This window comes from Gossypium hirsutum, chromosome D07 (genome assembly GCF_007990345.1).
Source record: "Gossypium hirsutum isolate 1008001.06 chromosome D07, Gossypium_hirsutum_v2.1, whole genome shotgun sequence".
Lineage (NCBI taxonomy): Eukaryota > Viridiplantae > Streptophyta > Magnoliopsida > Malvales > Malvaceae > Gossypium > Gossypium hirsutum.
The window spans coordinates 3,875,849-3,898,942 of record NC_053443.1 but is presented as its reverse complement, the minus strand read 5'-3'; the positions used below and the strand labels follow the sequence as shown (position 1 = coordinate 3,898,942).

At 34.6% G+C, this 23,094-nt stretch overlaps 4 protein-coding genes and 1 long non-coding RNA gene across 5 annotated transcripts; 3 read left to right on the top strand and 2 right to left on the bottom strand.

Annotated features, from left to right (window-relative positions):
* The first annotated feature begins 635 nt into the window (after window positions 1-635).
* Window positions 636-3,554, top strand: LOC107953736 (phospholipase D Z). Its single transcript, XM_016889128.2, has 7 exons — window positions 636-1,337; window positions 1,417-1,621; window positions 1,774-1,975; window positions 2,052-2,245; window positions 2,354-2,507; window positions 2,697-2,861; window positions 2,945-3,554. Exons 1-7 carry the CDS (start codon window positions 1,172-1,174, stop codon window positions 3,401-3,403), a joined length of 1,545 nt encoding a protein of 514 aa, XP_016744617.2. The 5' UTR covers window positions 636-1,171; the 3' UTR covers window positions 3,404-3,554.
* Window positions 3,555-5,611: 2,057 nt separating this feature from the next.
* LOC121219260 (3-hydroxyisobutyryl-CoA hydrolase-like protein 2, mitochondrial) lies at window positions 5,612-9,793 on the top strand. The gene is made up of 14 exons (XM_041097107.1): window positions 5,612-5,995; window positions 6,217-6,297; window positions 6,404-6,472; window positions 6,675-6,738; window positions 7,058-7,137; window positions 7,244-7,327; window positions 7,885-7,969; window positions 8,084-8,169; window positions 8,258-8,379; window positions 8,470-8,530; window positions 8,939-9,037; window positions 9,118-9,219; window positions 9,297-9,338; window positions 9,490-9,793. Exons 1-14 carry the CDS (start codon window positions 5,873-5,875, stop codon window positions 9,607-9,609), a joined length of 1,218 nt encoding a protein of 405 aa, XP_040953041.1. The 5' UTR covers window positions 5,612-5,872; the 3' UTR covers window positions 9,610-9,793.
* A 1,346-nt stretch (window positions 9,794-11,139) lies between these two features.
* Window positions 11,140-17,150, bottom strand: LOC107953738 (DNA-directed RNA polymerases IV and V subunit 2). The gene is made up of 8 exons (XM_016889131.2): window positions 16,843-17,150; window positions 16,114-16,610; window positions 15,693-15,905; window positions 14,686-15,569; window positions 13,925-14,228; window positions 12,527-13,480; window positions 12,169-12,440; window positions 11,140-11,761 (listed from the first exon to the last, which is right to left on the bottom strand). The coding sequence occupies exons 2-8, from the start codon at window positions 16,597-16,599 to the stop codon at window positions 11,260-11,262; spliced, it is 3,615 nt and encodes a 1,204-aa protein (XP_016744620.2). The 5' UTR covers window positions 16,600-16,610; window positions 16,843-17,150; the 3' UTR covers window positions 11,140-11,259.
* A 2,353-nt stretch (window positions 17,151-19,503) lies between these two features.
* LOC121219262 (uncharacterized) lies at window positions 19,504-21,341 on the top strand. The gene is made up of 2 exons (XR_005915923.1): window positions 19,504-19,682; window positions 20,167-21,341. It is a non-coding gene; the product is annotated as an uncharacterized lncRNA (long non-coding RNA).
* On the bottom strand, window positions 20,836-22,703 carry LOC121219261 (WRKY transcription factor WRKY28). The gene is made up of 4 exons (XM_041097108.1): window positions 22,553-22,703; window positions 22,137-22,409; window positions 21,657-21,773; window positions 20,836-21,437 (listed from the first exon to the last, which is right to left on the bottom strand). Exons 1-4 carry the CDS (start codon window positions 22,580-22,582, stop codon window positions 21,078-21,080), a joined length of 780 nt encoding a protein of 259 aa, XP_040953042.1. The 5' UTR covers window positions 22,583-22,703; the 3' UTR covers window positions 20,836-21,077.
* Window positions 22,704-23,094: the final 391 nt, after the last annotated feature.

Sequence of the window (23,094 nt, the reverse complement as noted above, 5' to 3'; positions counted from 1 at the left end):
ACCCATGTAAGTTATGTGTGGTTTTAGTTTAATTTATTTTGATTTAAGCTTCAACCATGTAAAATCTATTCAAATTTATTTTTACTATTAATCTGATGTCCATCGAACTTATGATAGGACAGATCAAGTCATTCATTCCCCTACTCTTAAATAAGAAGATAATGCACTTTAATGTACTTGAACCCACGGCCTCCTGCATTGACAACAATGCCAATACAATCGAACTAAAACTTGTCATGTTAATGTTTATTATACTTATTTGTATGCATTAATTATAATTAAAAAAATCATTTAAAAAATGACATTATAAGGACCGATTTCATTTCTAAAGGAAAGATTACTTAGAATAAATATGGTCAGGCAACCTATGCATGAAATTCTTGTTAAAAGAAGCAAAACCCCAATGCCACGAAATTCTTGTTCATCACAATATGCTAGAAATGGTGACTACATATTCCATTGGAAATTTCCCTCCTCTTACATCCCATCATATACATGTATACATGGAATATAACTATCATCACACGCTATACAACAATTTTAATTCCATGTATATCACCCCTCCATGAAGCTTCCTGAAATTTCTCAAAAAATTGACATATATATACACACACATATCTATACGCATATATCTTTCTTCTTGCCGAATAGTTACTACAAGATCCTATGATCTTAATTCTTTAAGTAAAAGCTTGTTATGTTCCATTAACAATGGATATGGTTCTACAATTCTGCATGCAATTTGGAACTATCCCTTTTGTGACATCGGTTTAGTTTTGTCTTTCAACTTCGTTTAACACACTCGTGCTCTTCAAGCTGACTATCTAAAAGAGTTCACTTCACTCGTTCGTGTTGGAAAACCAGTACGATGCCCATGTGAAAAATCTGATAAATGAATTCCTTAAAGAAAGGATCAAGCCACCTTTATTATTATTATATATTTTTTCTTCTTGGGGTTCTGTTTGGTTAGATGGAAAGAATCTATTAAAACGGATATTAAGGCAACATGATTCCTTTCATATTTTGTTTGACTTTTCTGTAATTGCCGCTGGACGGCTGGACTGGAGCCTTTCACTTTCCATTCTGGATAATTCAATCACCCAAAAAATCAAAAACCCAGAAAGCGAGGAAACGATTCAATCAAGAGAAAAGAAAGTGGGGGAACATCAACATGGTGCTTAGGTACAGTATTATCGTATCCTTCTTGTTGTTTTTGGTGGTCAACTTGACTCACCCACGTTTCACTGAGTCACTGCCACGATGCAAAGCTTGGTTGGTCCAATCCATCCCAACTGACATGCCCTATCTCCCTCCAGTCCCTGGTGTTCTTTCCACTGGTAAACGTAATCTTCTACAAGAAACTCTGCCCCAAAGTGAAGACGAAAACTGATTTCTTTTCTCTGGGTTTATTAATAGGTGATGTTTTTAAGTGGTTGGCTTACAATTCAACCGATAAGCTTGATATAATAGCTCAATATTGGCAATTGAAAGCACATCCAGAGGATTCTCGTTCGGGGGATTATGGATACTCAAAGGCTGATATGCATCGTTTTGGTGCCCATCAAGGTTTTTCTGTTTATACTGCGCTGGAAAATGCTGCTGATCGTGATGTTGATATCAGGTTTTACACATATATACATATGTTATATTTGTTTCTAAAACGAAACCCATTGTGAAATTAATTGTTCCATTGATCAATGTCTATAATTTGAAGCTGGTTTGTATCTGCAAAAATCCATAGATATACAGAAAAATAAGTTACCTTTTTCACAGGTTAGTACAGCACTCTGGAGTGTATCCTGACTATACCAAAGAACCATCCAGCCTAGCTGCAAGAAGACCAAATGTCAAGAGTGTGACTTTATTACTTGATAAATGGTGGGGTTCAGGCATTGTTCATGCCAAAGTTTGGATATCAGATAATAGAGATGTATATATAGGATCTGCAAACAATGACTGGAAATCTCTTACTCAGGTACTATATATATGCAAAGATTATATCATGCTCCTGTTTGAACCAGTGCAATAACATGTTGTGTTGATGGTTACAGGTGAAGGAAGTTGGAATTTATCTTGTTGGTTGTCCTAAAGTAGCAAGGAAAGTTGGGGTCTATTTTCAGAACCTATGGAGACTTGCACATCTTGATGATTCAGCTTACACAACAACAATCTTAGACCAACAATGGCAGATTCAAAGAAAAGTTCCCTGTTGGTCACATTTCATTGAATCTGACATGAGATGCACGTATGTTAGCAGTCTTGTTTTTTTAAACTTTGTTCTTGTTTTAAGAAGTTGTATGGTGCCGGTGTCACAATTGTACTTCCGGCTAACGACCTTGCTTATTGATCTCAGGCCACAACTTCCTCGTTTCGAGGAGATTCCTTACGTTGCCGGCTATCCTACATTATCGGACCCTAAAATATTGAAGTTGATTATTGATGCTCCTGGATATGGTTATACCAGTTCAGTTCCTCAATCAAGCTATCTATCTTTCTCTCCGCCAGAGGTAAATGGCCAACTCTCATACCAGATCGCATCGCTCGATTGAGCCAGCATTAGAGACTTTGGATTGCAGACAACTATTGAATGATTGATCCCATATGCTAATCAGCTTTCATGTTTCATTTTAGCCTTGTGGTGTTGAGTGATTAGTTTTGTATGCACCATCCAATTTGATACCAATTGTTGTCTGCAGCTATCATTTGGCAGGTTCCAACCTGATGAACAAGGATGGCTGGATACAATTAAATCCGTCTCCGACGGAGGGACAGTAAGGATTAGTACGATGGACTGGCTTGGTCAATCCCAATACATGGACCGAACGGTTTATTGGTCATCTCTTTCAACTGCTATCTCAGAGGTACATACAGACACCATTGTTGCTACTTTAAATTCTTGTAACTTCATACTACAAGTCTTTTAATGATGTTATAACAATGGCAGGTTGTGTTCTCCAAGCATGCAAAAGTGAAGATACTTGTAGCATACTGGGCACATTTTATAAACAACACTGATCTCTACTTGAAATCACTTCTCTACTCCAATGTCCTTTGCACTTCTTCAAAGAACAACGAATGTTCAGGCAAAGTCGACATCAAGTATTACAAGGTGCCAGGTTACAACATGACCGGACCGGCTATCATGAACGGAAAGAAAACCGGAAATCTCTATCCGGCTTTCACCAGAGTCAACCATGGTAAATATGCGGCGAGTGACGTACGTGGTCACATTAGCACCAGCAATCTGATATGGGATTATTTCTACACAACAGCCGGTGTTAGCTTCGGAACATATAATCCGGCCATTGTTGCTCAGCTTCAAGAAATCTTCGATGCAGATTGGAGTTCTCCATATGCTGTTCCAGTTGAGGGGTTGAGTGATGGTCGTGCTTGTTCTAGTTGATCTAGTTCCCTCAAAACACTGAAATCAATGGCTTTGTAATACCAAGTTTTTATCAGTCATAATCCATTTGCTTCCAAGTTGATCACCTCTAACCTTGGAAACATTTTTACCCCATAATTTTGTATGAAAAATGGAATCCATTTACCAATGATCTTCATTTCTTTCTTCGTTTCCCTTTCAAGGTCAACAATGAAAGCAATTTGTTTCCATAAAAGAAAAACTGATTAATGGTGGCATTAACCCATTTTATAATTTTACCATTCGAATAACAAATTGATGTAAATACCCTGATAGTTTTGAAAATGTACAAATTGGCCCCTTTAAAAAATTGATATAATGACATACTTGTATGGAGTATGGTTAAGGATCTTATCAGACACCCATTTGACACGGGTTCAAACTATATGAATCCTATCCCCTAATCTCATATTGTATAAAAAATACATATATTATATAGTCTACCATATTATATAGTATTACATAATATAATATATTTTATAACTATTAAAACACACACATATGACTATTAATCAATTCAAAATTAAAATCAACTTAACTGATTCGATTTGATTGAATTGACTCAATTTGATGGATTAACTCTATTTTATCGATATTTTTGTTTTAACATATATATATATGCATATATTTATAGTCTAATTTTTAGATTCTTCATAAATTATATATAATATATATGCAAACATATCTCAATTATTATTTTTTTAATTTTTTAATAAATTACATTAATGCAAATATATTTATATGCAAATATAAATTTTAAAATTATTAATTAAGTTCGATAGCTTTAAAATGTTTAAGATAAAAAAAATAGGTTTAAAATATCAAAATTTTCTAGCAACCGGTTTGGGCCGAAATGTACAGATACAAGCTGGTATTGATCAAAACGAGCCTAAACACATTGGAATGGTCGAAACACACTAAAATATTGACCATAAGGGAACCTAAATTACTTGGTACTAGTTGAGGAATGACTTCGTACATTTCGACCGGTACCATACCAACTACAATGATCTCTATTAAATATATATAGAATTTAAATTGTATTATCAAATTGAAAAAGTAAAATGAATTATTATATTCAAAATTAAAATATTCATAACTTAGAGAATTCTAAATTATTTGAATCCGTCAGGACTTGCCTAACTCGAATGAATATGAATTCAAAAGGGCCCGAGTCCAGAAAACCTAAAATTGCCGGTTATATTAAAAATACTAAAAAACACAATGAAAAAGAGAAGAAGAAATAAGTCCATTTTTATTAATATTCTCTTTTTATATATGTTATTTTTAAAAATGCAATTACTTCATTTCGTTTCGTTTTGTCTAAGTTCAACGTTGTATGGTTTTATTTAGTGGAAAAACTTTTTGTTTATTTCACAACTTAGGGTACTCGTCTCTCACCCGAGAGACCCGGGCTTAAGTCTCGGCAACGGAAATCTTTTTTTTTCTTTGGGGCCGGGGTTTTGTCTAGCCTATTCCTCAATGTGTATAATTCTTTTCAGATGGTTGGAATTTTCATAAATTTGAAATTCCAATTGTTAGCAATGTTAAATAAATTCATTATAATGCTAATTGCTTAGTTATATTGTTATCGAGTAAGTATTTATTTTATTTGAAAATATCAAACTAAAAAAATTAATAATGTCAATTTTTAGTTATATTGTTATCGACTAAGCAAAGCTCGATTCGAAAATATCAATTTTTTTTTTTAATTTCAAGTTAATCAAATTGAGTTGTCGATTTTTTTCAAATAAACTCAAATAAGTAATTTGCTTTTCTAAATTCGAGCATAATTGAATTTTACAATTCAAATAATTGTAATAATAAATAACAAATTAATATAAATACGATGGTTTTAAAAATATATAAACACTAAAAAAAACTTAAAAAAAACAAAATAATATTTTAAAATTTAAAATACTTAAAGAACACTTTTTTTCTCAAAATTTTATAAATATATATAAATTCAAAAAATTAACAATTATTATAAAAATCTTGAAAAATATATAAAAATGTTGAATTATAATTTTATAAAAATATAAATTTGTGCATTAAATAAGTTAATTATGAAATCAAATTTATGATAATAATTATCTTTATTTTTTAAGTTTTCAAATATATATTGTATTTATATTATTTTATTCGAAATTTACTTATATTGTTAATGAAATTACTGGTTTAATTTTTATCGAATTTAGTCCGTGGTTCACCCCTACCTCTCCTACATAGAAGAGAGAAAAGCTCTGAACCGAACCGAGCCGAGCCGAGATTTTGTATAGACTAAAGGAGTCAACAAATTGAACGGCTAGGATCAATCCCTGATACATAAACCGCAAAAACTCACAGTGAAGGGGGTAACACTGGCCGAGAGGAAGGCAAAGCTAAAGTAGCAGAGTCCACAAAGCCCAAAGGCAGAGTAACATTGAAAGAGACAAGCAGAGGAAATCAAAGATGCAGAGAGTGAAAGCTTTGATAAAAGCAAGGCATTCCTTTCAAACACTTAGGTTCCTCTCCCATCAGAGATGCTTCTCTGCACAGCCTAATTATGCCCCATATAATGATTTCCAGGACCAGGTATTTTTAAATTTATTATTATATCTCTTCTGGGTTTATATTTATCTTTTGTATAGTATTAACTTTTTATTCATTTTTGTTTTTGAGAGAGAGAGGGAACTTCAAATATTCAGTGTCAAGTATGGTTTTTGTGCTTAAATTTGTTCATTTTCCGAGAGAAATGGAAGACCCAAGTGCATATTTTTGTCACAGATTGCTTATTGGTGCTTGAAACGTTTCAGGTTTTAGTGGAAGGGAGAGCAAAATCAAGAGCTGCCATTCTCAATAGACCTTTTGCTCTCAATTCACTTACCACTTCAATGGTAAAACTTTTTGCTTTTAATTTTGAAGTCCATGCTTTTGAACTTCTAATCTTGACCCCATGTGGTAACCTCTTGAATAAATTGAAGGTGTTTTTACGATTTATAGGCATCTCGGTTGAAGAAATTGTATGAATCATGGGAAGAGAACCCTGACATTGGATTTGTCATAATGAAGGTATAACATTTTATTGCATATTGAAGTTGCAACACACCATACTTACACAAACATTTTATATTTGAAATGAATTGTGTACCAATAGGAAAATCTCTGAATATTCTTTTTTGTCAAGACTTTTTGATAAAGGAGCTTCACCCCATTGACATTTCGGATTTGATGTTCATTTGTGTCTAAGCTTTTGTTTTGAACTTTATTGAAGGGTAATGGCAGGGCTTTCTGTTCTGGTGTTGATGCTGTTGCTCTCTATCACTTACTTAATGAAGGTTAGTCACCTATCGATGTTGTTATTTTTCATTTGATTTGTCAGTTTAGGGCTCTTTAGTTTCAGAAAGCAATTCAAGAATGATATGTTAACTATGTGCCCATTATGACCAAATTGAAATAAGAGCAACTTGGTTGCGCTAGACTTTCCATAAACACGTGTGTTTAGTGTTCCAAGTTATGTTTTATTAATACCTTAAACTATCACATCGAACATCTCAATGGAATTTTCTTCTAGTTAAGTTACTTTATAGTTTTTTTTGTAATCATGATTCCATACTAGCTTTTTAATTCATGGTCCAACTACTTAAATTTGTGCAGGGAAAGTTGAAGATTGTAAAAGGTTTTTCGAGACACTATATAAGTTTGTATACTTACAAGGAACGTATCTGAAGCCGCATGTAAGTATTGAACCTTTGAGTGATTGATACCCATGTGAATTACTTCTGAGTTGAAGATTTTGGTTCAAATGAACCTGTGACTATAATGCACTGGCCATACGTGCAGGTTGCAATCTTGGACGGCATAACAATGGGATGTGGAGGTGGAATATCTCTCCCTGGGATGTTTCATTTAGTGACCGATAAAACTGTATGTGTGCCATACCTTCACCAATTTTTCTTGTATTAGGATTTGTGTAATAATCCGCATTTGAGTTAATGAATCCACCTTGTTTCTTGTGAATGGCATACACTTTAATTTAGTTCATTTTTGTCATGCGAGGATTGAACTTTTATGCCCACATATAAGAAAAAGGTTTTGTTTTTCTTTGTTCTTGTATGAAGATTGAACTTTATCTGTTAAAGGCAAGGCAATATACTCTCTATGCATTATAAATTCCACTTCATGCTCCCGGATGAGTTGCCTGAAGAAGGGAGGGTGATATCATTTGCACAAAACTTTGTTATTTGTTCAATTAGAATTGTATGAAACCATTCTTTTCTTCATGTATTTGTTCTTTGAGATATTTACTATGATATTACTGTTGTCTTTGATAAAGAGAATTGAAGTTCATTTCAATGAATCCGAGCTCAAAATCAGGAATATAAATTCAACAACTAATCTTCCCCTATCGCACCACCCCCATCTTTTTTCCTTTCTTGTGTCTGGACTTGAATAACTGTAAATTACTGTTGTAACATTTTTAGGTTTTTGCTCATCCAGAGGCTCAATTGGGGTTCCATCCTGATTCAGGGGCTTCATTTTATCTTTCTCGCCTACCTGGTTACTTAGGTAATAACCATTCTAACAAGTTTTCCAATGCATAGCTAAATTCCTTGATTATTTGCTCGCGTCTGGATTTGCACTGTCCATTTTTCTTAACAAGATGTGTGTTGTTTTCATTAGGGGAATGCTTAGCTCTAACGGGAGAAAAATTGAATGGTGTCGAAATGATTGCCTGTGGCCTGGCTACCCATTATTGCTTAAATGCTGTTTGTTATTTCTGCTCCTTCATATGTATTTTGTGCATTTTCTCCAGCACCTCTTTATATTCTTATTTGAATGAACTGTCCATGACAGCGACTTTCTTGGGTCGAAGAATGCCTTGGTAACATGATGAATGATGATCCCACTGTCATAGAATCTTCTCTTGCACAATATGGTGACCTTGTTTATCCAGATAGGAGCAGCATTCTTCACAGGTAACATTTGGTTCATGGACTGTGGCACTTAGAAACAGTTTCAATGTGATTTTTTGTCCGATTGATTTGTTTTTCCTTATCTTGTTTCAGGATTGAGACAATTGATAAATGTTTCTGCCATGACACTATTGAGGAAATTATTGATTCTCTGGTACGCTTAATTCTGCATAGATGTGATGTAATTTGTTTGTACACCGTGCATGTATACACACACGGCTATGTGTGTCATTGCATGTGGTGTATCTGCTCTGTCAGTTAAGATTCTGATACCTCATTAAATTTAGTATTAGGGGCTTCTAGCTCAATGGTAATCTCTTAGCCCAGCAGATGCATGAGAATAGAAGTTCAGTCTTTAGCCATGAACAGTTGATGTAGAGATGTTAAGAGTAGGGTTTGTGTTATGGTTCCAATACCCTAATTTCCTCAGCCCATCTTGGCAATGACCCTTTATGTAGCATTAGGAGATGTATTTCTCTAGTCTCACTTTACTGAATTACCCTGTCACTCTGATGTTCAATTGAGCTTCCGATTCACTTGGTTTCGAAATTAATTCACTCAGGAAAATGGGGCCGCTGGTGCTTATGATGATTGGTGCAGGACAGTGCTCAGAAAAATGAAAGAAGCCTCACCATTGAGCTTGAAAGTTACTCTACGATCTGTGAGTGACTAATGTTTACAATTGCTTTAAATTCCATTTTTGGCCGGTAGTCGCTTACTTCAGTTTCTTTGCTGTATTAGATACGAGAAGGTAGATTTCAATCTCTTGATCAGTGTCTGGCACGTGAATATCGTATGTCCCTTGCTGCAATCTCCAAACAGGTCTCTAATGATTTCTCCGAGGTATGGTCTTTTCTTTTACATAGAAAGCATTTCCAGAATAACTCTTCCTGTGAATTTAAATCAAGCTGCTTCAATAGGGTGTCCGGGCCCGGTTAGTGGACAAGGATTTTGCTCCCAAGGTATTCTGTTGTTACACATGTTTACTATACTATTTCATGGAAAAGCCTACGTAAGAGCAGTAGTGGGGTTGTAATCCCACAATCCATTCGTTTAACTGCACGCACGCATATATAATCTTACTCGTATGGTTGTGTTTCACCAAAATTGCAGTGGGATCCTCCAAGGGTGGAAGAGGTGAGCAAAGACATGGTAGAGTACTATTTCACCCCACTTGGGGAATTAGAGCCGGAATTGCTGCTGCCAACAGCATTGAGAGAACCTTATATATGACAAGGATCTCTTTTGTCACAAAATTTTGGTGTAACATCCCATAAATTTTTGGTGCATCAGTGTCTTTGTACAAACTATACTCTGTTGTAAGGAACAGAGGTTATAGAGAGATGTTTCGTTGGTCATGTAAGGTCATCACACTGTATTTCTGTTTTGGTACTAATTATCTCGTGCTATTTGAGTCTCCATAGCTTAATGTCTAGTTTGGTTGGGTAGTGTAATCACATAGGGAAAAGTTTATTTCCTAGTGTTTGTTTATGAATACAACTTGGAGACAAAAATGTTTGGGTGGACAAAATAATCAATGTTTACTAAATAAGTAATATTGTTTTGGCCAAAAAAGAAAAACAAGTAAAATTGAAATATTATTTTTAAAATGTCATTTTTGTCTTTTGAGGAAGAGAAAGGGAAAAGAGAACTTGATTTTAAAAGGTTTATATGTCAAAAAAAAGTCCTTACAAATTGCAAAAAAATCAATCAAGTTTTTGTATTAAATTCACACTCAATTAAGTTTTTGTCGATAATAAAAAAATCAATTAAGTTCCTTTGTTAATGATTTTCGTCATTGACCATGTTAATATTGTTAAAATAAATTGACGGACTAATTAGATGATGACACATGACAATTTTTGGTTTAATCTAATATTTTCTCATAAAAATTATAAAAAATTATAAATATATTAAAATTGAATAAACTTATAAAAATTATAACAATAATAATAACTTATAAGTATTATAAAAAATCTAAAAATATATATTAAAAAATAATAAAATTAATAAAATATATTTAAAAATTTATAAAAATTATAAAAAATCTAATAAAATCAAATCAATAAAATATATTTAAAATTTTTATAAAAACATATAAATAATATATAAATTCTAATAATTTTTAAAAATTTATAAAAAAATTAAGAAATTAAATATATAAGTGTCATTTGAACTCCTAAAATCATGATGAACATAGTATCACACCAACCAATGAATAATGATTAAGATCATTTTTATGTTGAATAAAATTCTCTCAATATTCCACAAATAAAACGATAATTGTAGGACCCTTTTCTTTTTTTGATAAATTATTTTATTTTTAAAATTTTTATATCCAATATTTTAAGTTCAGTATAGTACAATAGTTTAAACCTTAAAAAAGTTGAAAATTGGTTGCTAAACATTCTATGATATAAAATACTTTTGGTATAGTTAAATACTATAAAACCAAAATTTCATTATCCAACTATTAGCATATCTTTAAATAAAATATTTTAACTAAAATTTTTAAAATCAGATCAATGGTCAATCATGCCATCGGTTTGTCAATTCATCCAGTTCAATTGTTTCAACTACCCAGTTCCCAAAACTGGTCCAATCCTGTTTAAGTTAATTTATATATATAATTATATTAAATTATTTAAATATTATTAACACTTCCTCGCGAATCTTACGGTGTAATAAGAAATTAAATTGATTTTTAAAATCAGACCAGGGGATTTTGTTAAAGAGGCATAATAAGTATTAAAGGCAAGGCAATTGACAAGTTAAATCCTGCAATAACTTCGATAGCTAATATTTACATCATCATTCAACCAAAAGAACCCAAGTATTTGCGATTAGAAGTTATAACAGTTGATAAAGAGTTTAGCAGCTAACTCAACAAAGCTGTGTCTCAAATTTCAGACTAATCCCCATGCTGAATAGTTCCTGGCACAGTAACTTGGCACCATACGGCACACTAACCTTCACAATCTCATCCCCTGACTGGCAAACCCGGCAATAGGGTCCCCTAATCTTCCGACCAGCTGCTACGGTCCGTTCAATAACATTTGCAGCATTTTTGCAATTCTGACATACATGCATCTGTGAGCAATCGCTAAGAGTGAAGAGGCGCTCATGCAAGTTGGCTGATGCACCATGAGCAATAAGGCAGTCCCGCTCCATCTCACCAAATTTGATCCCGCCATAACGTTTCCGGTCTGCAACTGGCTGCCTTGTAAGTGGGTGCACAGGTCCAGTGTTACGAAATTTCACTTTGTCTTCAGCCATGTGGACAAGACGCTGGTAGAATGTTGGACCCATAAATATGAGTGACCGAACCATCTCACCAGTCCGACCATTGTAAACTCTCTCATTTCCCCATCTTGAAAACCCAGCCCTGTGGGAGATATTAGACAAAGTAGCCATCATTGTAAATAACAGTAACTATAAGAAAAACCAATAATGGTATTAGACAACGAAATGGACAACTTAAATATATAATCACTACAAACAGTGAGTCAAGCTTCAAGAACATATCAAATAGCCTAGAGACACAAAAAACAAAGCTATAGCTTATGTGTGATCAAAGTCTGAAAACCAGCATGTATGCTCGCTAATTGTTCCAGGACAGTAAGCATGCAGATCAACAAAGCAACAAAGCGTGAAAATCCAATAGTATTCGTTAAAGGCATTGATACACCAAAACAACTCTGAAACGGCCCACCTAAGATCTCTATAATGAAAAAATCCATGATGAATGCACAGTAAGCATGCAGGTCAACTTGTTCCAGGGCAATTCATTACCTGTGAAGCTGTTCTGTAATGGCATCTATGGAGAGAGTGGAGAAAGGGGTGGCATGTTTCTTCGACCCACCACAGGCAATCCCCTTTCCCAAGGCAGCCTCCAAGAGTTGACCTGGCGTTTGTCGTGAAGGAAATGCATGTGGGTTAATCACGATATCAGGAACTATTCCTTGAGTTGTGAAAGGAAAGTTCTCATGAGACTCCAGAAAACCAAGGACCCCCTTTTGCCCATGCATGCTTGAGAACTTGTCTCCAAGACAGGGAGAACGAACCTGAAAAATATATCAGAAAGACAACTGATGAACATTACTTAAAAGCAGTAGACGCTATTTTGCAGAACAAAACATGCTAACACTACCTGTCTCAGAGACACCACAGCAAAATTTTTCCCATCATCATTTGAAGATAACACAACTTTCTGAACCATGCCTCTTTCGGTGTGCTTCAGTTTTACACCATGATCAGCTCCAGATTCTGCAAACCTCCCAATGACAATGTCACCAGACTGCAGGGAAGCACCGATATAAGGAAAACCATCATCATCGAGGCTGTCCACCCGTCCAATCTTACTTTCTGTTTTTCCAAAGTTTACAATATCTTCAGCCTTCCGCCTCTTCTCCTGGATTTCCTTGTTATCTACTTCAGCTTTGTAACTTCTTACATGTTCGGTGCGGAACATCCCACGCTCTATCGAGGCCCGGTTCATTACCAAGGAATCCTCTTGGTTGTAACCGAGATGAACATTTACAGCCACAATAGCATTCTGGCCATTGTAGAGTTCTGGCTTCGGTTCCAATCTATTCTGACCAAGAGGAAATCCAGATTTACCAAGACAGTCAGCAGTCATCGTATGGAAGAGTGGCCTTTGGGGATAATACATCTGGTGCGACAAAGTGTCCACCCTGATGTTTGGGTTCGTTGTAGAGAACCCAATTGCCTGCTGAGAATGCTTCTGGGCTTGGTAAAGAACCCTCCGCGCATGATCACGATTGGCAAATGGAATGATTCCACAGCTTAAACCCAAAAGAAATGACATGTCCAGCTCACAATGCGTGTACTTGACAGGTTGCTTCCCCTCAACTTCGGTTAAGAGGTACCTGATACCCCATGCCGTGTGACAATCTTCTTCCTCTTCAGCTCCAATGAGTTCAACAATCCCCTTGTCTAAAAGGGGCTGGAAAGCATAATTTTCCTTGCCCTTGAATGCTTTTAGTTTGAACAGATTTTCAACAACTAAAAGCGGGCGTAGAATCCTCCCAGCATCAGTAAAGATCCGCACCTCTCCTTTATGCTCATCTCTTTTAATTTCCACCTACAAGATGAAAATCATTTAGAGAAAAGATGAGGAGACCAATAATAATGAACAACAGAATAAAAGCAATTTAAATTTCACAAAACTATATTGTACAAGAATCGATGCTGGGGGACTTCTAAGCAATTTTACTCTCTTACATTTTAGTAAAAGGAAAAGATTCTCAGCCTAGGGCTTCACTTCTCATTTCTAATTGCTGAAGTTCACAAACATGCCAACTACTAATAAGAAAAAGATGAAAACATCAAGAAAAGCTGAGTTTTCGAGTACAGCTGATTAAAATTGTCCAAAGCCCTCCTGACACATACAACCTTAACAGACACAATTTTTGTTTCATGGTTCAAGCCCATTACCTTGATCAGTGAACAAGCAGGTATGCATATAAAAATTTCGAAGTGGAGAAATTCAAAAGCTATAAGGTCTATGAAATGGGATGGCGATCACCTGATACGGCAATTCTTTCCTGCGTCGTTTTCTTCTAAGTTCAGCAGCAAAGAAAAGAGAATCTTCACAAACACCAACCCATTCCCCATTCAGAAAGACCTTATCTTTCCCATCAAGTGAGCTTGAAGTATCATTAACCACTTTCTCCATTCCAGAATCAAACAACGTGTCGACTATGGATTCCACTACGGATTTCACTATGTTCGTACTCACAAGAGCAGTGGTAGCCAGATTCTTAACAAGCCCACAATTTTCACCATCAGGAGTAGAGAGAAAGCAAACTTTTCCCCAATGAGAAGGATGTCTGCATTAGAAAATTATATCAGAGCTGAACAACATTATTGCTGACAAACATCTCAACAGACCCAAATGCTCTAAAGATAAATCATCAACTCCATATTTCCAACCCTAAAATACAAACACTACTAATAACAGATTCTAGAGGAAAATTACCACAGGAAAGCAAAAAACTAAAGATAGAATCATAGAAGCATTTAACTAACTTCTAATCCAACTGTTCTGATGTGAAAAAAATGATTTTCAGATAAAGTATAAGAGATACACAGTTTGCAAAGATTCATGTCCATGCAATTGCATAATCAAACTATCAAAGTTACCAAACCAACAAAAGATATGAAACTCATATTGTTGATATCACAAAGTTCTGAATGTAAAAATAGATTGCTATGAAGTGAAACAAATATTGCATCTTTTGCAGCAATGGGTTACAATTTACAAGATACGAGTCTGACAAAACTTACGGGTATCTCGCATCTCCGACCTTTCCAGTGTACTGAACCTGCTGTCGTGTTTTTCTCAAATCAACCATTGTCTGCAATGGATTTGCTCGTCCGAGATTTGCCACTACACCTGATATCCTTTCCATCTTTTTGTAAGGATGCGACCAAGCTCCAGTAGAAAATGCTCTAGAGAGCCCATTTGTAACTATGGAAGCATCAAGATAATGCTCAATTGGACGAACAGTACGATCCGCATAAAGATCCCTCTGCAGAGTCTTTGCCATACGTCTCCTTGCATGGGCAATATGAACTTTCATCTCACGCTCAAGCAGCTCACCGGCCAACTCCAACCTCTTGTTCCTAAAATCATCTCTATTGTCACATTTTCGATGACCGGTGAATGCTTGCAAAAGACTCTTGACCATGTACCCCAAGAACCGAGCCTTCTGCTTGAATCCTTTGAGAGAGGGAAACAGATACTTTCCAAGGCACTCTTCAACACTTTCTTCGGGGGGAAATCTAGTTTCTTTGCATAACCTATCCAAATGGTTGAGAGCAGCACTTTCTTCACGAAAATTGCGGCATTTCCAATCAGCATCACGAATCGACGCGAACAGTATGTTTGATATACTTGAATCACTGCTTCCATAATCAATCAGACTTACAACTTCCTTGTCTGATCGTACACCAAGGGCAAAAAATAAAATCCAAACGGGGATCTCAATCGACAAGAAGAAAACAGTCAGGATTTTCTCCCCCCCTTTGATATATTCTACTTTGGAATTCTCCACTAGTCTGATAATTAGCCTATTTCTCTTCACCTCCGACCTGTAGGCAACAGTCCAGCCCTGTATGTTTGAAATCCAGAGCCTCTTCAGAGAGATTTGCTCTTGTGCAATGAATATCTACAATTAAATATGGCAAAAAATTATTAATTATGGTTAGCAAATTCAAGTCTGTTCAGCAATAATGGTGTATGGGCACTGAATAACAAGTCAACTAACAGAATAAAAAAATGCCAGACTGACCTTCTCTGCGCCCTTGATGAGAAAATAACCTCCGTGATCAAAATCACAATCAGACTTTTCAACCTCATTCATCCAGCACAGCTCAGACTTAACCATCACAGGGATCCTTCCAATTATAATCTCCCTGTTATCTTGATGCACGATCTCCTCTTCAACAATTTCTTCTCTTCCAGTTTTAAACTTGTCACTCTTTACACTTTTTGCTGTATATACCTGATACATTACCAGGGCACAAAAATATCATACTTTAAGGAACTTATTTTTAGCCAAAACCATCAGTTAAGCAATGAAGATACTAAGACACAGCACATTTAGATTCCAGATTACTAAAATTACCAGAAAAGCTAACACGTCAAACATCAACAAGAACACGTGACATTGAAATCACTAGAAGTTTAAACTGTTGGTGATATTTACTCACCTGAAGCTCAACAGTAACCTTCATCCTGGATGAGTAAGTCATGTTCTGAAGGCGGGCATGCCTAGGAAGCATGTTGAGCTCATTGCCACCTGTGACAGCCCAAAAGGTTGGCCTCTCAACGGTGACTTTCCCAAACTTCACTCTGGCATGACGCCAGTCACCTTCTCCCTTCTTCGATGGATCATAACCAGAATGAATAACAAACTCCCCAAAGGAGTCGAAGGTGTTCTGGAGACCGTATTTTATGAAATCATTGTAAGAGTTTATTTGATGACTTACTAGACCATACTGATTGAAGAAAGACACGGCAGCTTTCCTACAGAAATTCCTCAAAAACTCTTCTCCCAGCTCTTGCACACTGACCAGCTCATCAAACACATCATCATCTTCATCTATATCCATATTCAAATCAGTTCCATTTGCAAACTTTTCACCACTAGTACTGCCCATTCCCACGTTTCCCTTTCCATCTGGCGAAGCCCCCATTGCACCAAAATCTAAAACAAGAATACAAAAAAGAAAAGAAAAGTAAAACCCCGTAAAAATAAGGTTTACACAAACATAAACAATCCCCCCCAAAAAAAAATCACAAAGAAAACAGGAAAACAGACTTTATATGGCTTCAACAAAAAGAAAGATTAGAAAAGCGAAGATAAACAGTGGAATAGTATATATATATATACATTAGCAACACGTACACAAGCAATGGATGAACTGAGAAAGACTTACATTGAAAGTTTGTGGAGAGGAAGGAGAAATTAAGAACAAAACCCCCCCTAAACCCTAATCTTCTCGGTGCTTAGATGTGAAAATTCAGTGATTTATAAGGGTTTTACAGCCTCTGTAAAGCAATGTGCATCAGATTTCAGTGGGTTTTCCCAGTATTTCAGTCTCAAAGGAGTGAAGTCTTGAGTTTTAGGGGGGAGTGAATAAAAAAGATGGGTTTTTTTTTAAAAAAAAATTGGGCGGAGACGATCAGACGAAGAACAAACAGCAATGAAAATTGACATGTGGGTTTGTTTTGGAGACGAACTGAAATGACGTAAATAGCCTTGACTTCTCTCTTTTTGTTCTATTTTGGTGAGACTCAGGGGTGTTATTGTAAAACTAGGAATTTTGTTACCATAAAAAAGTGATTATGTACTGTTTGACGGGTGTAGTAAAAGACGCATGGGTCCTTTAGGCTTTGATTTGAGTGATAATGAATTTAAAAATCATTTTTTATATAAATTGAAGTAAAATTTTGTAAATTTGAGTTTGTTCGGTTATGTTTAGAGTTAATTGTAGGTTAGGATTAATCAGGTTTGAATAGAATTTTAGGTTTATTTTTTAGGTTTAGCTTGAAAAATAGATTTAAAATTTTGTTCAAGCTTAATTAGGATAAAAATGCTAAAACCCGAGCTCAGCTCAGTCTGTTCATATTAATTCTTTTATATTTTTAATTTTATATAAAAACAAGTTTAAAAAATATAATACATCAAATACACTACAAACATTAAAATAAATGCTTAGCAATATAATAGGCATAATTTTTTGCAAATTCAGGTTGAACTGGCCCGGGCCAAAAAAAGCTTATCCAAGGCCTATCCCGTTTAGAAAATAGGTCTCATTTTTTTGTTCAAACCCATTTTTCAGACCTATATTTTTGCTTAAACCCTCCCACTTTTCGGGCGAGTCTTTGAGCTGAGCCAGGTAGCTCGACTCATGACTAGGTCTAATTACGTTGTAGTAATTAATTTTTAAATTTAAGTTTGTTTGTAAAAATAAAAAATAATTTTAAAAGACTTAACATCACAATGTCTAAGCACTTTTAAGCATTGTTTTTAGAATTGGACTGGATAGGTTAAGATATTTGTTCGAAATAAATGGTTAAACCAATTGAATCAAGTTAATAAAACAATTCAATCAATTTTCTTTTATTTTTTAATAATTAATTTAATTGATCGGGATAAACCAATCAAATTGCAAAATCGATACTCTAATCATTTCAACCATTCGTTCTAAAAATCTTGCTTTTAAGGTTAAATTTTGTTTATCATTATGCCACAACAACCATTGCACTTGCAAAATATTTCGGTTTTTCCAATTAGGCAATAAATACCACTTTTTTAATAAGATTTTGATATGATATCTTTAGATTTAGATATAGATATTATGCAAATTATAAATCTTTAATATTGTATAAATAATTATTTTAGGATGTTTAGAATAATATGATTTTCACAAACTTAAGACATAGCTTATGTGAAATTGAAGTTGGCCACTAGATTTGACGAAGAACACGAAGAAGAATACCATATAAATTTGATTTCCCTTCTTAGTCCTTTTTCCTTAATCACACAAACCTTAAGTGATGGCAGCCATAAATTTTTTTGTGTGTAACCTTAATAGGTAGAGAGAGAATTAATTTATGATGATCAACTTTTAATCTAGTACGTACATTAAATAACCAGGTGAATAAATAAAATTTAACTTCTCTTAAAACTAAAACTTTATCCCTTTAAATTGGGCCACATTATTTGAAAGAGGAGAGGAATTAAGATTAGTTAAGAAATTAGGAAATTAGCTTGACATTATTTGTAATCTTTGTCATTATATTAGATTTCCATATTTCTCTTTCAATCTTTGATGAGTTCTTTATTTTGAATTATATTTTGCTCACATTTGCTTATTTTCTTGAGTATTTTTATATTTTTAAATTTATTTTTGTTTGTAAATATTGTATGTTTTTAGTGGTTTTCACACATTTAGTTTGAATAAAATATTTCATGTGGAAGTAGCAAGTAAAACAAATTTGGGAAGAAGATGTCAATATATGGAACCATGAGATTAAATGCACTAAGCCTAAAGTTGATCCAATATGATGAGTGAAAGTTCAATGCTCAAAGATTCAAAATTTATAATTTGTACGCATTTAGAACTTCCAGTCGGAACACTTCTTAGTGTTTCGATCATGTCTCGAGCTTCAAGACTCCATTTTCGGTGTACTTTATATCGTCGGAAAGGGAATTTGAAGATCTTTTCAAATATTGGAATACCAACACCAAAATGCATTAGGAAAAAATCCAAAAGTAAATATAAAGTTACAAGTTTCACATTGATGGATAATTTTGACACATTTTTGTGTTTAGATCATATCTCCTAACATACATGGAGTTTGGAGTTAAAATTTCTACAGCAAATAGACAAGATGAAGACCATCAATGAACTTTCTTAGACATTTTCCATTGGGAGACATTAAATTGGACAAAATAAGTCATCATTTAACATGTGAAAAATGACTCAAAAGATGATAAAGAAATAGGCCTAAAAATTTATTATTAGCAAGTTATTTGCATTGTCATTTTTCTCTTCACAAACCTCTATAAATAGCTTTTCATTTCAGAATAGGAGGCATCTTGAAGTTGAGATCAAGATCATTTTCTTGTTAGTATTTCTTCATAGTTTTATCCTAGTAAAATCTCAAGTTTCTTATATCTAATATGTCTTTATATATAAGTTTGAGTTGTTTAATTTTGTTAAGTTTTCAATGGTGAGGTGCAAGGATGAAACTCTTGGCAAATATTAAGGTAAATTCCATACTCATCATTTGAGCTTAATTTAATTATCAATCATTTATTATAATCATACTTGTAAAGTAATATATTTTATTTGATATAGACAATATATGACACAATGAATGCTTGGATAAATTAACCTTGATTTGCTGTAGACATAAAAATTGGCATAAAATATTTGAAATCTTTTTTACAAGTCTTGAAGTTATCAAGTGATTATAATACCATATGTTATATTTTTGGACTGAACTCAAACAGTTAAACTGTCGTATTACACCATCCTTTTATATGGATTCATTTGCTAAACTCTTGAACTTATTGAACAATCATTTTGGACGTTCCTTTGATGGTCTTATCTTTGCTCATGGATTCATATGATTAATTATTAGACGTACATTACTAGATTATCCGATTGATACCTCTAACCTTAGCATATTTTCTTTAAAGTATTTGTTTTTTATTTAATTGCTTATGTTGACTTTTATTTTGGACTCAGGGTTAAAGGGCATCAGTACAATTTATTCTCCATCTCACCGCATTTTCACTAGTGAGACTGTTTGAAGAGCATCAGTTGAGGGAACGTGTCTCACCAGTTCTCAATTTTGGACTCAGGATTTAAGGCCATCAATACAATATATTCTCTATCTCACCGCATTTTCACTAGTGAAACTGTTTAGAAGAGCAACAGTTGAAGGAATGCATCTTACTAGTTCTCAATTTCGGACTCAAGGTTGGTTTGGATGGGCGATTGGGTGCGATACGGTGTGTTTAGCTTACTTTTTATCTCACGCTACAGTATCACTATAGTATTTAATCTCATCACCACCACTATTTTTACAATAATCGCAGATAAACGCACCGCCCATCCAAATTCACCCTCAAAGTTAAAGGCCATCAGTGGAGATACAAATCTCTAGTGGAAGGGGGTAATTTCTATTTCACCCCTTTCACTGCTACTTATTTTCTAATTTAATTTTTATTTTAATTATATTATTTTTTAAAATAAACATAATATTAATTATTATTTATTTAATGTCAAATCATTTTAATATATATTTTATTAATAAATTAGTTTTTATTAAATATATTTTTATTTCCAATTCACTTAATTTATTGCTAATTTATATATTAAAATATGAGTAAAAAATGTATGTACGTATAAATATGTAGCCTTAACCAAATAAGAGAAGCTAGGATGGTTCTTCTCATTGTATATGCTTGGTATTATTGCTCCTTTGGACATTTAAGCAAGTTTTGTTTTCTTTTCAATTAAGTCCCTCCCTTTTATTTCTGAAGTTATTTTATATTTGCTCCCTCAATTGCTTCAAGAAAATGAATGACAACTAAGACCGACTTGAATTAAGTACACATACACACCTTAGCCTAATGCTTTAAAGAAATGTTATTTTAGTTTGTTGGTGGTTTAGGGTGCTCAGTAATGGAGCGAGCAACAGCTGCGGCTAAAGCTAGAGTGAAGCTAGGATCTTTTGCTAAGGATGCTGCAACATGGTCTTCCATTGATCTCTTGTTGTTATAATCGTCATCGTTGCCGTTGCCGCAGCTGTTTTCGCTTGAAAGATTGAGATCAAGAGCGATGGCGGATCGTAACGGGTTATCAAGAACTGAATTGGGAAAACCGGAGATGGATGTCGTGGCGGAGCTGGTGGGGGAAGACAAAGATTGTCCTATTGAAGGATTAACTTCATGGTTGTGTCGTCCTTCGTATGTTGCCATCAAGAAATTCTTGTCTTCCATGCATCGCTGAACCTGGAAATTAAAAAAACAAAGATCCGGAGGTTCCTTGTTATTCATTTTTCCATGTGTTGAAAATCCAAATCACCAATTTACATATAGATGAATTTCCCCTCAACTTTGCCGCACTAATTAACACTCAGATGAGATATTCTAAACGCGATTGAGCATAAAATATTATCCTCTCCCTCTGTATGTATGTATGTATGTATGTATGTATGTATGTATGTATACCTTCTTTTTGACAGGGCATGCGGGAGCCATTGAACACCTAAAATAAGCTCGGGGAAAAGGATTATGTTTAGTAACTTTCTGGCCATATTTCCTCCATTGAAATCCATCTTTAACTATCTGAAATCACCATTTACATTACAAGTTAGTTACTATATATACATGAATATTGTAACAATTATAGCTAGAATGAAATCAATACAAAGTACAATTAAACTGAAATTTGGAATACATCTAAATAAGGTCCACACATGGTGGACTTAAACCCGGAGTAAATATGAGAGAATCCACATGGCAATCACGCACGGTGGTACTGAAACTAGATGCTTAGTAACCTAAAGCTTTCAACCTTGCTAACAAGGCATGATCAAACTTAAATAAGGTTTACAAGAGAGTAGACTCAATTCCTAAACAACGCCAAGTAATCGATGACTAAAACACGCAAAGAAGTTAGGTAGGGCAAAGAGAAGATCAGTAGCTTACATGGCTCTCGTCCCTAGGGTCAGTTTCCACAAAAACTTGTGAGGAATTTGCTGCTAACTGAAGTTGAGGTATTAGAATATTTTTGTGGGAGTGCTGATCTTCGCACAAATCAAATCGCGTTAAGCCTCGGCAGATTGTTGGTACCTGAGAGTTTGATTCCCTGAAATAGGCTTCACTAAGCATTTTGTATTTGTTGCTCATTACTTGAAGCATTAACCTAAGAGCTGCGTTCTCTTTCTGCAACTGTTCCAGCTCGGCCTCAACACCTTCCACCTGAAATATTTCAGTTTTCAATGTCTCAAATTCTCTCCTTTTGGAACACTACATGTTATAACATCATGCTGGTTTTGGCCATAGAATACTCTAACACTATGAAAAACAATGAAGATGCAAATTAGAAAACTGTTTATATTAACCTTATCTTTAACAGAGCTGGGAACATCCATGAATGTAGGCTGGCGGAAGGGTATTTGGTCTTCCCTTTTAGTTTTCTCAGTCAGGCAAATTTAGAAAGCAAAGTAATGTATGATGATGATGATGATGATGATGGTCATCGGTATTTAATACAGTGGGATTTGGAATTGAGACTCACGAACTCTGGGTTTCGTAATCCGGATGACATCATCAAAACGAGGTCAGCAAGAGTCTTTAAAAATTTCCCTTTTTGTTCAACCTTCATTATCTTCACAGCCACCATTCTGTTTACTGTGACGAGTCACGTGTCAGTGGATTCAGACAAATTCGTGGACTTGGGTCTTCGCCGGTGTTTGTTTCCCGAGAAAAAGAAAAACTGAAATAGATTAATCGTATATATATAATAATTGCATCAACATGACGAATATAGGAACATGTAGTGCTTACATAAGAATGGCCTACCAAGTGAATGATTATAACAGAGTCAAACGGAAACGTCAGTGTAGAAGCAACCTAGCAATTTACCCTCGTCTATCCATCACTT

Coding starts and splice junctions, on each gene's coding strand:
- LOC107953736 (XM_016889128.2), top strand. CDS start 1,172: ATGGTGCTTAGGTACAGTATTATCGTATCCTTCTTGTTGTTTTTGGTG. Junction 1,622..1,773: donor GATCGTGATGTTGATATCAG/GTTTTACACATA, acceptor CCTTTTTCACAG/GTTAGTACAGCACTCTGGAG. Junction 2,862..2,944: donor TTTCAACTGCTATCTCAGAG/GTACATACAGAC, acceptor TAACAATGGCAG/GTTGTGTTCTCCAAGCATGC.
- LOC121219260 (XM_041097107.1), top strand. CDS start 5,873: ATGCAGAGAGTGAAAGCTTTGATAAAAGCAAGGCATTCCTTTCAAACA. Junction 8,170..8,257: donor CCCATTATTGCTTAAATGCT/GTTTGTTATTTC, acceptor TGTCCATGACAG/CGACTTTCTTGGGTCGAAGA. Junction 9,038..9,117: donor TGAAAGTTACTCTACGATCT/GTGAGTGACTAA, acceptor TTGCTGTATTAG/ATACGAGAAGGTAGATTTCA.
- LOC107953738 (XM_016889131.2), bottom strand. CDS start 16,599: ATGGGGGCTTCGCCAGATGGAAAGGGAAACGTGGGAATGGGCAGTACT. Junction 15,906..16,113: donor AGGTTACTGTTGAGCTTCAG/GTGAGTAAATAT, acceptor GTAATGTATCAG/GTATATACAGCAAAAAGTGT. Junction 15,570..15,692: donor TCATCAAGGGCGCAGAGAAG/GTCAGTCTGGCA, acceptor ATTTAATTGTAG/ATATTCATTGCACAAGAGCA.
- LOC121219261 (XM_041097108.1), bottom strand. CDS start 22,582: ATGGATGTTCCCAGCTCTGTTAAAGATAAG. Junction 21,774..22,136: donor ACCCTAGGGACGAGAGCCAT/GTAAGCTACTGA, acceptor TGGTGATTTCAG/ATAGTTAAAGATGGATTTCA. Junction 21,438..21,656: donor CATGCCCTGTCAAAAAGAAG/GTATACATACAT, acceptor TTTAATTTCCAG/GTTCAGCGATGCATGGAAGA.